This window comes from Antedon mediterranea, chromosome 11 (assembly GCF_964355755.1).
Source record: "Antedon mediterranea chromosome 11, ecAntMedi1.1, whole genome shotgun sequence".
NCBI lineage: Eukaryota > Metazoa > Echinodermata > Crinoidea > Comatulida > Antedonidae > Antedon > Antedon mediterranea.
This window is the reverse complement of record NC_092680.1, coordinates 14,839,556-14,858,817: the sequence shown is the minus strand read 5'-3', so window position 1 is coordinate 14,858,817 and position 19,262 is coordinate 14,839,556. Positions and strand designations below refer to the sequence as shown.

Genomic DNA, 19,262 nt, shown 5'->3' with positions numbered 1-19,262 from the left:
TTAGTTTTCCTGAGAAGAGCCATGTGTAAACAATTACATTTTCAATTGACTCCTTTAATTTGACTCCTTTAGCTCTGGATATGTCAATGAAAAAATGAAAAAGCACCAAAAAGAAGCTGCACGATGTAAGTTTTATCACTAAGCATTAACTCAATAAATCTAACCTATTTTGTTCGCATTTCTCTGCATTTAATACATGGACATAGGATAGTTTTCATATTACTCACTATGGCCTATTTGTTAGATTATATACTAGATTACATTCATTCTTCATTGGTAACTTATTCACATACTCAAATACTATCTTGTAAATATGCAGTGCAAAATATCTTCTACTATGAATATGTCATAAACTGTGTTTTATTTCCTAAAATTTCCTGCACAGATTGTTCACTAATTTGTAATTTTCAACTGTTGGTCATTTTTGCATGTATTGTTTCACAAATTTACATAAGTTGCAACATATCTACTTTGAATATGGTTCGAAATGCGTCCAAATTAAGAGTTTAAAACCATAATGATTTTAATCACATTGTTTTTGTGAATTTTACCCTATAGTAAAGAAGCAACAAAACAAATTAGATGAATGGATGAGAAAAGAGACGGACGAACCTGATTGCACCAAAGAAAGCATCATGGGTAATTTTGATATTGTTGAAGGTGCGAGAAATATGCTTGTAAGTTTATTGGTATTTTCCGTAATAAAAGGCATCTGGCTCTAGACAAAACTAATGGATTGTTCCTTGGGCCAAAGTGTACTTAATAAAACAATCTTGATGCGATAATATTTGAAATAATATATAACTAGAGACTGTCAAATAATGAAACAAGGCTTTTTTTATTAAAACAATATACTTGATATGATATGATATTTTTTATAAATTAAACATTATTAAATTTAATATATAATTTTTATTTGGTCAGTTTTTTATATATATTTTATTCATCATTACAGTTTTATATTTAGCTATTTACAGTAGTTCTTGAATTTGTTATTTTTTGTTGAACCAAAACAACAAAATTTAAAGCTGTCAAAATTATATATACCTTGTTTACTACCTATCGATCTTTTTTTATTTATGTGGCCTTTGTTAATTTTGTGTAATAATAAAATTAAATTGTTCTGTATTGTAAATTGTCTACAATTCTTTTACTTGATAAAGGATTCTGTAAATCTAGATGGTTTGTCTGATTGGTTAAGACAAGATATGGATCAAGCAATCAGTGATTGTTGGTTAGTGGGCGATGAGAATGCTTTTAACCATTTGTTTCATCTACTACTTAGTGAAAATATTTCAGGTAAATTTATGTTAAATGTATATCTGGTATACCACAGAGATATAAGAGCACTTGGGCCAAAAAATAACTGATAATTAACCGATAAACTTCCTGGAAAATAGGGTTTAACCATTTCCACGCGAGAAAAATTAACCGATAATTATCTCATTTAAATTGGATAAATGTGTTAATTTTTTACTTTTGACCTGATACATAATTGGTTGCGTTGTGATTGAGCACTAGGTTGTGGTAATGACTAATCATGCGCACTTTATTTTTTAATTGATTACCTTATTGGTTAAAAAATTAACCGATAGTTTTGTTTTGGCTGCGGAAAACTCTGAGTGAACTGAGATCCACAGGCCTGATGTCGTCTCATTGGCGAATGTCCGGCCAAATTAGGATAACTGATGCATAGGGCGGCTACAAAAATTCTAGCTTTTTAGATAGGATTTTAATTAGCGAACAATACATTGTTTGTGTGCATTGAAGGCGATGACAATGGTGTTAACTAACCCCACAAACCACCCTAAGATTGACGCGTAGATACTTATCATAACAATACATTGTAGGTACGAACAATACTTTGTATGCTACGTTCATAGAACAATGACCTACGATCAACCTACGTGTGTAGGCTACGAAAGGTTACATGTAGATGTAGAAGCAGTAATTTTTAAAAATAGAATGCACCGTCCGATGACTTCATCGACAGTAGTACACAATGAAAGCAAACAAAACTGCTATTGCTATCAGATAGGCTTGCATGTACCAGAAAGTGCTTGTAGTAGGCCTATTGTATTTTGCGTACTAAATCATTATTTGCGGAACTTTCACGAATTTCAATCACTCGTGAAATTTGCAAAAGTTTCTGGTTTTTCAATACCCTAACGTATGGTTATCTATCATACACATCTAGTTGAAAATAAAATACTATACTATTCCTATTATTATAGTTGATTACTCCCATTCTGGAACCAGTGCTACTCCTTTGATGGTAGCAGCTGGGCGTGGTTATTGTGATGCTGTTGAACGTTTGCTCAATCTTGGAGCTAATGTTAATATCAGAGCATCAAATGACATGTAAGTTTGTGTATTTTATATGTTAATATCAGAGCATCAAATGACATGTAAGTGTGTGTATTTTATATGTTAATATCAGAGCATCAAATGACATGTAAGTGTGTGTATTTTTTATTATAAAATTGTTTTACTTTCTACCGTCAATGTAGAAATTGTATTGATTGATTGATTGATTTTATTCGATATTCATACATAAAAGTTAAAATATACAATGTATAAAAAGAATACCTGAATAACCCATTAAGTTGACAAAAAGTAAACTTATTTCCAATGGGGTCAAATCCGTAATGACTGAAAAGTGAGTGGTTGGGCCTAGTACAATTATCATTAAGTATGATTCAGTAAAAATAAAAAAACAAGAAAATACATACAAGACAAGATAACATCAAAAAAACAATATTTAAAATAACTTAATTAAACTGAAATTCCAAGCTGTTCATTATTAAAATATTCTTTAAGTTTTAATAATGACTTTAAAATTATTTATGATTATAACACACCTGATTGTATTCATTCAATTTGATTTGTCAATTAAAGCCTGGTTTCCATAAAAAATCGCTAAACGACAGAGCGTAGCGATTCTATGGAAACGCTAGAATTTATTGGGGATCTAGTTCGCGAGCGCTAAATATTCTTTGGTACGCGTATACGATTGATCGCCAACAAAATCGGCAAAGTTGAGCATGGTTGAACTTTGCCGATTTGACTGCGATGAATCGGGGAGCCTTTCCGATTGCGTCGGCGACATCTCACGGGTAGCGATTTTAATGAAAACGCTGTAGCGACGGTGTAGCGATTTTATGAAAACCAGGCTTAAGCATCACATGTCATTTGAAATTAGTCCTATCTAACAAAAAAGTAATATTTAATGGTGAAAATTAACACTCTAATATGTTCAGCTTTCTGTAAATGTTTTTAGAATTTTTGCCACGCAACATTGTTGACTGAGCGCATTGGGAAGTCAACGTGTCCATAACTTTGTCTAAAGTTGGAGCACTGCCTTTTTTAATGGCTAGCTTCTCAGCCTAGCATTCGTCAGTGATTTACGATGAATAACTGCCTTTTTTAATGGCTAGCTTCTCAGCCTAGCATTCGTCAGTGATTTACGATGAATAACTGCCTTTTTTAATGGCTAGTTTCTCAGCCTAGCATTCGTCAGTGATTTACGATGAATCACTGCCTTTTTTAATGGCTAGCTTCTCAGCCTAGCATTCGTCAGTGATTTACGATGAATAACTTAAATAATAAGTAGATATGTTGTAAAACAAAAACCGGTAATTAAAGTTTCGTATTCGTGAAAATTGAGTGCTATTGTGTATACTATTTCATTGAATTGTTTTACTGATTATTTTTAGGACTGCTATGGACTGGGCAAAGAAAATGAATCAACCTGAAGCAGTTGATATTATTGAAGCACATATGTGAGTAAAATATAACAATAATAATTATATACTGTTGTTTGATAAATAAAACAATATATTGGAATTGTGAACTGTGTGGTAGCAATTTTTTTGTAGCCAGGCATGATTTTGATTTAATTTATCCAGTCTGTAAATGAGTACCAGGTTGAAAATACTAGGAAGGATAAGGCAGCATGGAAAGGAACTGACCACCCTACTACATATTGCCGAGGCTTAGTACAGCTAATTTAATTTAATTCCCTATTTACATTTTATATAGCTTCACTGTTATCTTCATCATCAAAATACCAAAATATACTTTTGATTTTCTTTGTTACAGTGCTGCAATACAGAGTTCATGTAACACAGGTGTTGATCTGGTGAAGCAAAGTAACGACATAAGCCTAGAGGATAAAGAACTATTAGAGGCATATCACCATAGCTTTGATGATAATAAAGTCGATGTTGATCTCATAATCAGTCTACTACAATATATTGTTAGGAATTCCCAGGAAGGTAGGTTCCAATCATCTGGTGAAAAGTAATTGTTTTTTAAGGAAAGATTAAATTATAATGTTTAAAACCAGGCAGGACATTGTCTTTAACATAATTAGTTTTTTTTTCCCATGATAAATTGTTGTGGACACTTTTAGACAGAAGGATTTCAAACCTTGGTACCATGAGAATCCTACAAATTGCTTTGTCTATATCAAGCTTTATGTGTCAAAAAATGTGATTTGCCCATATATGGACACGATGATGTCACATCACTACTATATTTGGGCACATCACACAGTTTGAGGTGTAGACAGAGCTTAACATGTTTATTAAATATTCATTTGTATTTTCAATATTGTTCATCTGTAGGTTCAATTCTGGTATTCTTACCGGGTTACACCGACATTGTCAGTCTAAGAGACCGGCTTTTGTCTGATTCAACATTTGGCAATACAGACAGGTTCTACATTTACACTCTGCACTCTAACATGCAGAGTAATGATCAGAAGAAAGTGTTTAGAATTGCACCACATGGAATCAGGAAAATAGTAAGTTCAATATTAAACAAACACTCTGTCTGCAATCTTAACATTTGTGGTCTATGATGAAAGTCCGAAATGTATCAACTTGGAAATCATTGAACTCTTTCCAACAAGTAATTCCATAAGACATTTACATGTTTAGGCTATCCCATATCAATTTGGAGGTATATATACAGAAGATAATATAATATAATATTTTATTGTAAACTAAAATATAATGGAAATTTGTATTCAGATTCTTTCCACAAACATTGCCGAAACAAGTGTGACCATCAGTGATGTTGTGTTCGTTATTGATTCAGGAAAAGTCAAAGAGGTAAAAAAAAAAAATTAATGTTTAAATAACTCTTCTTCAGTTATTATATCACTTAGGGCCTGTTTCTGCTGCATAACGCTGGAGAATGTGCAAAACGTTCCCAGACTGGAAACCCTGGCCACCCCACTGGAACCACTCTTGTTTCTCAACATAATGTCAATAGTGATACGATTCTGATACTTTATTTCATCCCAGTACTGCCAGTACAATTAATTAATTATTGTTGTAAATTTAGTTATACAGTAGTTTAAATACAATTTGATTCAATCTTCCACAACAAAAATAATACTAAATGGAATTTATGAAATTTATATAGCATTTGTATCCTCCACCCAACATGATTAACTAAGACGTGACAAGTGAAAACATAACATAAAGAAAAGAAGCATATAAAGTTACACATCCTGTACTTTCCATTTTCTCTACAAACATTGAACTGTAATGTTAAGTTCTTAATATTTTCTCTGTATAGAAATGTTTTGATTCACTTACATCTGTGTCAGCTTTAAAAAGCAATTGGATTTCAAGATCAAGCGCCATTCAACGAAAGGGAAGGTAAGACTTGCACTAATAACTCTCATACATATAAACATTGTATTGTATAAGGGTGATTTAATTATTGTGATCTTTTATCTTGAATATAAATAAAGAGAAACCGTTGACAAAGAAATCATGAAAGGATATATTATGCTAATGAGGGGTCAATAAAGATAGAACCAACCTATCAGCATTGATTTAACATAATTATAGATCATGATATGATTTCTGTGTAAATAGTTTCTCTTGTGCTAATGATAATTAAATTAATTCATGATATTTTATAAACATTGAATAATTAAAAATTGAAAGAGTTAAAAAAGTGTATTAAAAGTCAATAGAATGTTTAGTGTCGTGTGAACTTGTGTATTTAATTAGCTTAAAATAAGATGTAAACTTTATAAGTGTTTTAACTGTCAACTTACATTACTGCACATTAATAAATGTAACAAAACTGTACAGATTTGTAGAAATGAATCTTGTCTTACAGAAACATTGCCGAATCATAACTCCATTTGATACTTTACCTACAGAGCTGGTCGTTGCAGGCCTGGTATGTGCTTTCACCTCCTAAGTCGAGTACGTTTTAAGAGCTTACAAGAGTTCCAGACTCCTGAACTGTTGCGTGTACCACTACACGAGCTGTGTCTGCACAGTAAGATGCTGGCTCCTGTAAACACACCAATAGCGGACTTCCTTAGTAAAGCACCTGAACCACCTAACTTTCTTACAATCAAGAATTCTATTCAGCTGTTAAAGGTATAGTATATTTCAACAATATATTATTACTGACATTCAGTTCTTGTAATGTTACTGCTTCTTTATAAAAAATGAAATCCAGTCTATTCCTGCTTTTGTGTACTTGCGTTTTTTTTTTTATTTCTGTCGGTCACTACATAGTAATATAACTCAATATGATGTTGTGGGTACTGACAATTTCAACTTGTATACTTGTGTACCTGCGTTTTTTTTTTTTATTTCTGCCTCTCACTACATATTCGGTAATATAACTCAATATGCTGTTGTGGGCGTTGACAATTTCAACTTGTATACTTGTGTACCTGCGTTTTTTTTTTATTTCTGCCTCTCACTACATATTCGGTAATATAACTCAATATGCTGTTGTGGGCGTTGACAATTTCAACTTGTATACTTGTGTACCTGCGTTTTTTTTTTTATTTCTGCCTCTCACTACATATTCAGTAATATAACTCATTATGCTGTTGTGGGCGTTGACAATTTCAACTTGTATACGAATGTCTGAAATTTATGGACGAAACCATTTTTTAAAATTATGCAGACGGACATGTTGTATACATGCTCCACTTTGGCTGCTGTGGATCCGTAGAGGACCTAATCCAAGTTTCCTTTATTTTAAAATACAGAATTTATGTCTTTTTTTAAACCAACAATAGTATGCATAATCAGTTACACTTTATGACTGATGAAGGTGAACAAAATATTCTAAAAAAAAACAAACTATTTTTTCATTGATACCATCAAAATAAATTAATTTACATAATTAAGTAAAAAACGATTTTGTTTCCCAAAATAAAAATAATTTTTTTTAATAAAATTGTTTAAAGTGCCATTTTCTCTTAAAATTTATTAGGATGTTGATGCAATGGACAACTGGGAAGACCTAACAGAGCTTGGACATCACCTTGCTGACCTTCCCATTGAGCCCACACTGGGCAAGATGGTACTTTATTCAATTGTCTTCAAGTGTCTGGATCCTATCCTAACAATTGTCTGTTCTTTGGCCTACAGAGATCCATGTAAGTTTGACATCTTTTTTTAAATTTCTATTCACATCATACATGATTAATTATTGTGAGAATCTATTGTGCAATAATCTGTTGACATATCTTATCCAAATTACACGTAATGCGTAATTAAATCATGTGTGTTATAATAGTTCATAATAATTACCAACCGTTGGTTCTGTTATTTGTTTTTCAGTTATCTTACCTATGGATCCGTCCAACAAGCGTGCTGCCCAAAATGTGAGGAAGAAATATGCGGCAAACACATTTAGTGATCACATGAGTTATTTAAGGGTGTTCCAGGTTAGTTAACAGAATCAATTAGTACAGTTGAACCTTTGTTTTATGGACCCTGATTTTACGTACGCAAAATATGACGTCATCATTTTTAGTAATGTAGTACATAACTAGTGTTATTTTCTTACATTGAGTGCGCAATTTAACAACAACAAACCACAAAGCTACATGGCTGTGAGAGACAAGTGAAACACATGCATTCCCTCTACTATTTTTATTGATTAAAAATACAAGTTATTTTTTTATTTATAACACATTATTTAAACTTAAACACATTATTTAAAATGTCCTTTTCTAGTAGGCTAGGCCTAGCTAGTGACAGCTGCAGACTGTAAGTAAAGTAGGCAAACACAGCAACCTTTTTAGCTACTTGGGGTCAATTTAAGGTCAACCTGTGTACATCTTTCAGTTCCGTACCGTACGTAAAATGAAGGTTCTACTGTAATAAGTAAAATCCTAGTGCAACTGAATGACATGTAATAGGACAAGAAAAGGACAAAAAGACCAAACTGAACCTAACTTTTCTGCAGAATAATAAATTATTCCTAATATTCATTAACTTGTATAAATATGTTAATAGTTTATTATTTTACATATTAGGCATGGCAGCGAGCCAAAAGTGATGGTTGGGATAAACAGTTTTGTGAAAGAAACTTTTTGTCACAAGCTACAATGGATATGATAGTTGGAATGAGGTAAATATAAACTGGTTGATTGGAATTTATAAAACACATTATTATTACTTATTAAATGAAAAAAGGTCTTTTAGAGAGATTTTGGGTTCTGTGAATAAAAAAATCATTAGAGGTTTTACTCAGACTTACCTACACGGCCTTCAAAGAAATATTATGGACAATGTGCCTTTTCCTGGTCAACTGCTGTTCTTTGGGAATTCCTTTCAAACTCAATCAAGAATGCTAAATCACTCGCCACATTCAACTACAACAACTCCTCAAATCCCATCTTTTTAATTAGCACTTTCATCATTAATATTTTGCTTTCTGTTGATTGTTCAGCGCTTAGAGCCGCCCTTCATTTTGCTGATAATTATTAATAAAATTCATTTCAGAACACAACTTTTAGGCCAGTTGCGAGCATCTGGGTTTGTAAGAGCAAGAGGTCCGGGAGATATCCGAGATCTGAATTCTAACTCTGAGAACTGGGCTGTGGTGAAGTCATCAATGTGTGCTGGCATGTACCCCAACATCATTAGAATTGATAGAGAAAAGATGGTCATGACAACTCAGTGAGTCCATTTGTTTTACTTTAACAGTTTGGTCAGTTTTGACCTTTGAACTGTCTGTAATATTACATTAAAATATTGTACATAATTCAAATATTGATTTGACTCATAGAAATGTTTAAAATATAAACATGATATGGAAGTTTTATCAGTATATTTTTTACATACATACGCATGTTACCATTTTCATATTATATCAGCATTTATGTGCTTTTCTTAAATGAACAAATTCTAACTGACTGATATAAGGGTACCTATAATGTGCTCTATCCAAATTGATAGTTAAAAATATTATTTTTGAAATATTTAGGAGAGAATCAAATGTTCGATTTCATCCATCATGTACTCTTGTGGATCCTACTGGTGCCAAAAATCGTGCTGCCCAAGATAAAGATGTCGTGCGCTCTTTGCCAACAGACTGGCTTATGTACGAGGAATTGACTCGGTAAGACCTATTGGGAATTCTTCTGTACAGACTCCTTAAGCTCTGTCTACACTATCCAAACTAGTTTTAAAAAAACTGTGATGTGCCCAAATATTGTAGTGATATGTCCAAATATGGTAGTGATATGACATCAACATTTCCATATATGAGCACATCACATTTCTTGTCACATATAAAGTTTGATAAATCCTCTCAAATATTTAGCTGACCTGTACCCACATGAGTGTTTTGATTTGCGGCAACCTACAACCTACAACATATTGTGTTGATGACCATCGCCTGGACCTAGAATCTGCCAAAACTAATTTATGTTCATGTAGAACAAAAAAAAATGAATAACAATGGTATCATGGTTTACTCTCTACATCCCAAAGATGCTTTACAGTTTAAGTTGTAACTAACTAATATGAATAACAAATGTAAATAACACTGGTGCCTACTATCTAAATGGCAAAAAGATGTTGCTAAATCTTAAACATGCAAAACGTATATAATTATAGCATTATGAATTACTAAAAAGAAAAGCAAATTACCTAAAAGGGATTTTTCATTCTCTAGCAAATTCTACAAAATGGGTCCTAATATTCTGAGAGATCCCAATCTATAAAGGTATTAACCAATATTTTGTCATTTTAGCGTTCACCACCTGACAAGTGTACGATGTCTATCACTAATAACACCCATCACAATTGCTTTATTTGCTGGGCCTGCACGTCTCCCACATGATGCATTTGTGCAAGCCAAGATGAACAGTATGCAGCCAAGTGGTGGCAATCTGAGTAGCAGTGAAGGAGAAGAGGAGCCTGAAGACATCACTAAATCACATATCAAGATGGACAACTGGATTTCACTCAATGCTGATCCAGAGGTTAGTCATTTTATACAAATTTGATTTCAAAATACATACTTAAATCTTAACTGACTGGAGTGTAAGTGCACCCTGAGGTATAAGCGCATCCATAAATATACAAAATGATTCATGAATGTGTAGATTGATCGACTACATTGCGGTGATCGTCTGATTCCCTACATTTCACCCATTGGCATCTTTAAGAGTCAGAATGTTTGTTGGTATATGTGTTTGTACTTATATATTTTCATTGATTTATATCTATAAAGTTTGTTTTAGTTGTGTTTGAATGAAAAACATTTTTTTTCTCTCTATAGGTTGCTAGTCTTACATTTCAATTAAGGCAAAAGTGGCATTCTTTATTTATCCGTCGAATGAGAGCACCAGCCAAACCATGGTCACAGGCAGATGAGGTATTACATTATTTTGTTCTTGTTATTTATTGTTTTCTTTTATTTGAAACTAAATAGACTTTTTGCAGTAAGGTCTCTAAATATAATTTTGAAGGGATCACTACTAATTTTCTCTATGTGTACTGTAATGTGCCAATATATTGACACGATGATGTCATTTCATTACCATATTTGGTCACACTTTTTTTTGTCAAATTAGTGTAGACTGAGTTTACTGTTGCAATTGTATGTTTTCACACAATGAGTAGCTAATGTTTTCACACAATGGGTAGCTATTTGCAGAATGTTTTCACACAATGGGTAACTATTTGCAGAATGTTTTCACACAATGGGTAGCTATTTGCAGAATGTTTTCACACAATTGGTAGCTATTTGCAGAATGTTTTCACACAATGGGTAGCTATTTACAGAATGTTTTCAATGGGTAGCTATTTGCAGAATGTTTTCACACAATGGGTAGCTATTTGCAGAATGTTTTCACACAATGGGTAGCTATTTGCAGAATGTTTTCACACAATGGGTAGCTATTTGCAGAATGTTTTCACACAATGGGTAGCTATTTGCAGAATGTTTTCACACAATGGGTAGCTATTTGCAGAATGTTTTCACACAATGGGTAGCTATTTGCAGAATGTTTTCACACAATGGGTAGCTATTTGCAGAATGTTTTCACACAATGGGTAGCTATTTGCAGAATGTTTTCACACAATGGGTAGCTATTTGCAGAATGTTTTCACACAATGGGTAGCTATTTACAGAATGTTTTCACACAATGGGTAGCTATTTGCAGAATGTTTTCACACAATAAGTAGCTATTTGCAGATTGTTTTCACACAATGGGTAGCTACTTGCAGAATGTTTTCACACAATATGTCTGTATGTTTTCACACAATGGGTAGCTATTTGCAAAATGTTTTTGTGGTAGTTGTTTACTTAAATTATTTTTTCTCAGGCTGTCCTAAGATCGGTTATTCAAGTTTTAAGCAATGAAGAGCAGATGTCTGCCTTACAGCAACCAGTTGGAATAGGACAAAGACCTAAACCAATGGGTGGGTAGTGCGTGCCATCATGTTATATTGTCTTTCTTATGTTGTTTTTTCGTGTATAGTATGTTTGTATGCAAAGGCCTAAAAAATCAGTTTGATTGCTGATTAATTGTATTTGGAAAAGTGGACAATTTTAGAAACTTCTAAAGATGTTAAGAAATACTCATTTTTACCTGTGCTATGTTATTTAGCTGCCGATACTATGAACAGTCCACCAGCAAGAAACATTAACAGCCGTTTTGGATCCCAAGACCATGGCCAGAAAAGCATGACACCACCTAGAGATCATCGACGTGACTTCAGTAAGGCATTTTAGTTCTTAACCCATTGCATAAAGTGCTTTTACATATAATTTTTTTTTTCATTTATCTGAAAGAGAAATTTAAAAATCTGCCAGCAAGTGACAAAATAGATATCTCAATGGTATTAATTACTTACTATATGAATGTTTTAAAAGTATTTTGAAGGTATTATTATTTATGTATATTTTTCTAATGTTAACATTTTAATATATAATTTTTCTGAAGTAAAATGCAACAGCAAACAGTAAACTGTAATGTTTTTATTTGCATTGAGAAAACATATAATTTATATTTAAGTTGAGATTTTCAGACCGTTTGGATAGAGTGCTCAATACCAAGGTAGAGCATAAATAAATAAAATAACAGCAGAAAACTTGGTTACTTCATTGTTTTAATCACTACAAATTTGTTTCGTACGACCAGCATGTAGCTGGCCGCACTCTTCAGGTGAAATATAAAACATAAGTGACACAGTTGTCTCATAGTGCTTAATAGAAGTGAGTCATCGGGAAGTCGTATACAATAGCCTATTGTTTTAGATAAACTGTTTGGATCTGCAATTTAGTAAGAATTTTTTCCTATGTCTACAAGTAGAGACTAACTCGTTCTTACGGTTCAGTGAGCATAGCTCTGGTTGACATATAATAACATACTTTTCATATATACATAAATTACATCTTTTGTTAATATTTGAGTAAGGTTTGCATTTCTTTATAATTTTCCATTTAATTGAGTAATTTGTTTTAGAGTCTTTTAATAATTTATATTTATATTTTTTTAAAGGACCAAAGAATGATGGTGGGCGATGGACCTCGCCTAAGTTTTCACATACAGATTCCTCCAACTATCACAACGGTTCTCGAGGTGTAACAGGAATGAGTTCCCCAACAGCGGGTCAAACACCTTTCACAAGACGAGAACAGGTTGCTGATTCTCCAAAACAAGCAGACACTGAGGGCCCTGCCAAGTACTTTGTAATGAAAGCACCCCATGATAAATTCTTTGATGCTTCTGTTGATGATGGTGAATGGACTGTAACTGGTGCTAATGAAAGGAAATTAAGTGCAGCTTATTCTGTAAGTATTACAATTTATTTCATTAAGTAAGTGCATGTGGCGCAGTGTGTTGGACGTTTGATTACTGATTGTGAGGTTGGATGGGTTCGAATCCAATGCTTGTCACATTGCTTGTTGCATTGCTTGTATCTTTTGGCAAGATATTTTACTTACGTTTGCCTCTCTCCACTCAGGTGTACAAACGTGTACCTGGTAAGGTCAAGACCCAACTGGACTACTGATTACTAGCTGCAAAAAATGACCCATAACTCTCACACACTAGTCCAATATCGTCACTATTATGCCATATTACTCTCTCTCTTTCTAAAATGGTTTCCATTTTCAATCATGTTTACTTTTCTTATCTCCCAAATTATCCATGGCTATTAACATGAAACATTACATTCTTTTTTGTAGTCATGCAACTCAGTTTACTTAGTTTTCCTGTCCCATAACTCTGGGAATTTCCAGGGCTATGCGAGGATGATTTCAGATACGAGTACAAACCCAAGAGGTGGTAGCTCTTTAAAGGTTAAATGGATCAAAAGGTAACTAGCGAGCATTTTGTAATTGTAGTATAAAGTAAAGGGTGTCATATTTATAAACAAACATGACAACCATAAAGCTAGAAGCAGCAGACTTGCTTATGTACTATATTCAGATAATTCAGATAATATTTATTTAGATAATAATGAATGAATATATACAAAATAGAAAAAAGATATTAAAGTGAACATAGATAAAGCAGTAATTGGTAGTCATTATTATCATGGATCTCTTCTAGAAGTTAAAAACTTGTCTCGTAGGGACCCACAACAAAACACATTACTAAAAAAATAAAATAACCTAGAATATATAATTATATAATTTAGGATAAAAAATTACAGTATAATAACATAACTAACATCTTCTTTATAAAAATTATTTAAATTATATTTCAATACAGATTAAAAGTTGTTATTATCTCATATAGTTATTAGTCCAGGCAGGCTGGAGTTTACCTGCTCACTATAAAAAAAACAGTGTACTTTCGAGCATCAAATTTCTCTTGACATTCTAAAACAATATATTAAATACTTCTAAAAACGGAATACACTAGTAGGTTTAAAATATCATTGTTGTGTTGTTTAACAAATGTATGTGTTTGAATTTGTTAGTTATTTCTAAAAGATATCTACTAAATTAATTTTGTTTTTGTCAGATCAAATATGCCTTACAAAATAACTCAGCACTTTGTGAATCCATGGAATGAAAATAAGAAAGTACAAGTCAGTAGAGATGGCCAGGTAAGTAGACTTCTGTATCATGTGCAATGGTGTATAGAATATTCTGCTCAGTATAATTCACTGTCATATTATAGTATTACTATAGTTTACTAATAATATGTAGACATTGTGCCATTACATCAATACCATATTCAAATACAAACTAGATTTGAACTTTGAAGAGTTGGTGCGCGTGTAACTTTGTGTGAAACATGCCATTTTTAGTCCCTTGATATGAATTAAATTTCAGTAAGTGTTAATACAAAATTACTTTTGGTTTTTAATCTATGATCAATCATTGAAATTCATAAAATCTCGCACAACTTCATGTAAATGTTGACAAAGTTATGAAATGTTATGTTTACACGTTTTAGGGAAACAAGATGCACAAAAATAGGGTGGAAAAAAAGAATAATACAGAAAAAAAAAAAGTTGATGATCTCATACAATCACAAGGAGTTATCCACCAAGAAGCGAATAACTATTTATGGTGGAAAATATATTATATTTGATTATGTTGATATACAAAATATGTTTTTTTATGTTAAGGAAATTGAGCCAAGTGTTGGAGAGAACTTACTAAAGACATGGGTTAATGTACCAACATGTCAAGGAGCAGAAGAGGAGGCATCCATACTCACTTTAAAAACATCTGTTTTCCCCGGTCAATGCATTACCAGTCCAGATAGAAGAAATTTTAGGCCACATTGGCAGCAGAACAAAGTGAGTCCAGGTAGTAAACGAGGCCAAGGGAGACAACAATATCATCAAGGTCATGGTTCACCTAATAGAGGGCGTTCTTCCCAAGGTAGAGGAGATTACAGCAGCTTGACACCATTTTATCCTTCTAGTTATGGGGCAAGTAATGACTACTAGTCGTAATTGAATAGTACTTAAGAAATATGCTACAATTCCAATATGATGGTTCATAGTGTTTAAAGTTGAATACCAATGTTTGTCCATGGTGCTTTTAGTCTTTCTGCGGTATTAATTGTATTAAGCTTGGCTTAAACATTTTTACAAGTAAATAATGTACAAAGCCAGAATCTCTTGCCAAAATGTGTTTTAGAGTGGCATTCTGTATGATATTTTTTAAATGATTTATACTTTATGAGTTTAAACAAAATAGTTTAGTTTAATCCTTCTTTGATAGAGTGCAATTATATACCTTATGAACTGTTATAAATAAAATATATTGTTCTTAATTTTAATATTATTAGTGAATATTTACGTATTTATTTTTAGAATATATAACTTTTAGGTTTGAAATATAAATTAAATATAATTCTTAATTATATTTTTTTTCATATAACATTTTTCAAAAAATGTGTACAAAATCAAATTCAGTCACCACATTCTGCCATTGTAGGTTTATAATTGAGTTGATTTCTGTTTATCATAAATTACATTTCCTTACATTATCGAATCAAATTTGTGTCTTTAAGATAGTGTAATAACATTGCCATTATATTCATCACAAACTAGGATAGTTAGTGCTTGCTTTTTTAGTGGCCACTTAAATTTAAATAATGGTCAAATGTCCAAGTATGCTTTGACTTCACTTCCACAACTCTGTTATCAGTACTTTAATGTTAAAAAATGTAAAAAAAAAGGTATCTGTTTTTGCCAAAGAATAGTACTTATAAGTACTTATAAGTTTTTGTGTGATTTTTTAATACAGTAACCCGCTATTGTTGTTAATATTAGAATTTAATAATATTCAAAGTGCCTTTTCTGATCGTTTAAATTCTAACTAATAATTGTTTTACTAATGTTAAATATTAATGCCATTTTATAAGCTGATTGTTCAGAGGTTTATACATATAAATGCACCAATGGGTATAATGCACTTGTTGATTGTATGACCTCCGGGAGATGTGCATCATTTACAAATAATTAATGACACAGGGGTGTGTCAAAAAACCTAAATGGTACGTTTGTTTGTTTGTTTTATTGTTTTTTTCCACACATTAAAAAAAAAAAATACAATAAACATAAAAACATCACAAATGTGCAGATGGAGGTCAAAATAAATTATGGGGCAGTTTAATTAACAATGGTGCATCAATGTCTGTCACTTTACCACAAAAGGACAGTCATGGTGCGTCCATGTTCTCTAAAAGGTCCGTCACTAATTTTAAAATGGGTGTCATTTTCATGTAAAGGTAAATGAATTTTGTGACATGGTATGCATAAGGTATGACGCACATCGGACAGATGATGCATCTATCCTGGGGGTCATATAGTGGGTCATAGAATTGACAAGTGCATAATTTTATCTCGTGTAACCAACACACATTGTTTTAGTATGTAAATAAATGTCATTTTATAGAGTCTTAAAATTACACGCATTAAAAAATTTAAAAAAATCTAAATTAATAACCATTGTTTATCTATATAAATGAAATGCTTTTAGCCATAAGCCAACTACATGTTGATTTGACCCACTGCTGTTTCTGTTATATACTGTACACTCTGTTTAGATGTTATAAGTATATAAAATGATTAATAAAGTAACAAACTGGTTTGAATAAAACTGTATTCACAAGTTGATTATGAATCAAATTAGAGAGTTAACCTTTAACCCCTTATAACATTTGTGAAAATAATTCAGAAACACAGTTTGCTCTATTTAATTAGAAAGTGAATACAAGCTGTTGTAAGGTTCCCCGTGTTCATATATTGTTTCATCTTCTCTGTGATTGTTTCAATACAATTCACATACTGTACATAGCATACAGTTTGTATGTTAGTTACTGTATGTTACATAATGTACATTTATATATGCTATTTGTTTTAATCAGTGTCAGACATTGATACTTTAACCAGTGTCAGACATTGATAGTTTATTCAGTGTCAGACATTGGTAGTTTAATCAGTGTCAGACATTGATAGTTTAATCAGTGTCAGACATTGATAGTGTAATTAGTGTCAGACATTGATAGTTTAATCAGTGTCAGACATTGATAGTTTATTCAGTGTCAGACATTGATAGTTTAATCAGTGTCAGACATTGATAGTTTAATCAGTGTCAGACATTGATCTTTTAATCAGTGTCAGACATTGATAGTTTAACCAGTGTCAGACATTGATAGTTTAATCAGTGTCAGACATTGATAGTTTAATCTGTCAGACATTGATAGTTTAATCAGTGTCAGACATTGATACTTTAACCAGTGTCAGACATTGGTAGTTTAATCAGTGTCAGACATTGATACTTTAATCAGTGTCAGACATTGATAGTTTAATCAGTGTCAGACATTGGTAGTTTAATCAGTGTCAGACATTGATAGTTTAATCAGTGTTCGACATTGATAGTTTAACCAGTGTCAGACATTGATACTTTAACCAGTGTCAGACATTGATAGTTTAACCAGTGTCAGACATTGATACTTTAATCAGTGTCAGACATTGATAGTTTAATCAGTGTCAGACATTGATAGTTTAATCAGTGTCAGACATTGATAGTAAGAATGGATACAGTACATGCTTTTTATATGCATGTGTTTCATGTTGATGACTTGAAGGAAAGTATTAGCATTTCTAGATATAAAGCTATATTGTATTCATAAACAAAATTGTTTGTCGAAATTAGATATTTTATTTTGTGTACTTCTAATTACGGTAGTTTATTTCATTTCACATGTTATATATACTGTAGTACATCTTATTCAAATGAAAATTAATTATACTGTATATTTTTTGTAAAGTTATTTGCTCTTTTATCAATTATTAACAGCATTCAGTTGTTTTGTGAGAAATCAAATATTTTTTGTATTGATTTATGATTACCAGATAAATTATAAACTTTTCTATTAATGGAAACGCATTTGTTTAATCTTATCCAATGCAACCAGTATTTATTGTTGTTTATTGATAGTAATTAGTTGCATGATTTTGAAAATTGAAATCATACAGATTTGATTTTGTGAAATTAGCAAGAAACGATGAAATTGGCAAGAAATCGGGATTATGATAAAAAGATAAATATGAGATTACTTAAAATATTATATTATTTTGTGCATATTAAATTAAGATTGTATGTATTAATAAAGAACAATCATACGAACAATAAGAATAATTTAATATTAAAATAAATTTATGCAAGATTAGTTTGTTTACACAACACAGAAAGACTCAAATTTATTAGAAATATTAATAAATGAATATGTATGGTTTAAACTGTGAAAGAAAGTTTTTTTAATGTTTAAAATGTATTTATTGATTTACAGACTAATGATACTAACAATTTAATTATGAATCAATTTCATCCGGTATTTATTGAAACTTAAGTTATAAAATATGATCAGGTAATATTCAAAAACTTACAGCAAATTGTCAAAAATAAAAATAAAGCAGTAATTTATACACGTGCGTGGGAACAATTGTTGTGGTGAGATCACATGAAAATGTTAGGAGGTAAAAATGTTGTTTATTTTGCAGTTATTTGAGCATCTCTTCCCTGACACCACTAGTTCCCATGCATTATAATTTATTTAATAATTGATTTAAAACAAAATTGATTTGAAGTTGTATTGAAATAAAATGTAATATTCTTTATTATTTTTATTATATATTTTGGCCCTGATGTCTTGACATTTGAGCACATAAGTTAATGACAATTATTTACAGAAACTGTGTTCTAAAGTAGTAATATAACTTTCTCCTAAATCACCAAAAATGGCAGCTTTTTGTCACTGATCAAATAATTTATAAAGTATTTTATCAATTAGATGATACATAAAAATTATTAGAAATGGATTACAGAATATCTATACATTTAACTAAAGGACAATCACTGTAATTGATTTTAAAAAGTATGCCCTTAATTTTAAAACTGGGTCAGTTATAACTCAAGGTATGTCTAAGCATAATATTTATTTAAACTTACAGGGAACCCTTACAGTTGGAAAAATTTACTAAAAA

At 31.6% G+C, this 19,262-nt stretch overlaps 1 protein-coding gene across 1 annotated transcript in view; it reads left to right on the top strand.

Annotated features, from left to right (window-relative positions):
• Positions 1-15,445, top strand: part of LOC140061939 (3'-5' RNA helicase YTHDC2-like) — a 28,875-nt gene extending 13,430 nt beyond the window's left edge. The window contains exons 10-32 of the mRNA XM_072107948.1: positions 73-125; positions 559-677; positions 1,164-1,299; positions 2,235-2,361; positions 3,717-3,782; positions 4,102-4,277; positions 4,629-4,807; positions 5,037-5,117; positions 5,590-5,672; positions 6,188-6,413; positions 7,267-7,432; positions 7,617-7,723; positions 8,318-8,412; positions 8,787-8,963; positions 9,271-9,405; positions 10,042-10,273; positions 10,573-10,668; positions 11,621-11,717; positions 11,906-12,016; positions 12,800-13,092; positions 13,489-13,619; positions 14,273-14,357; positions 14,886-15,445. Of these exons, the coding sequence (XP_071964049.1) occupies positions 73-125; positions 559-677; positions 1,164-1,299; positions 2,235-2,361; positions 3,717-3,782; positions 4,102-4,277; positions 4,629-4,807; positions 5,037-5,117; positions 5,590-5,672; positions 6,188-6,413; positions 7,267-7,432; positions 7,617-7,723; positions 8,318-8,412; positions 8,787-8,963; positions 9,271-9,405; positions 10,042-10,273; positions 10,573-10,668; positions 11,621-11,717; positions 11,906-12,016; positions 12,800-13,092; positions 13,489-13,619; positions 14,273-14,357; positions 14,886-15,212 (3,298 nt within the window). The 3' untranslated portion in view covers positions 15,213-15,445. The remainder of the gene's footprint in view (positions 1-72; positions 126-558; positions 678-1,163; positions 1,300-2,234; positions 2,362-3,716; positions 3,783-4,101; positions 4,278-4,628; positions 4,808-5,036; positions 5,118-5,589; positions 5,673-6,187; positions 6,414-7,266; positions 7,433-7,616; positions 7,724-8,317; positions 8,413-8,786; positions 8,964-9,270; positions 9,406-10,041; positions 10,274-10,572; positions 10,669-11,620; positions 11,718-11,905; positions 12,017-12,799; positions 13,093-13,488; positions 13,620-14,272; positions 14,358-14,885) is intronic.
• Positions 15,446-19,262: the final 3,817 nt, after the last annotated feature.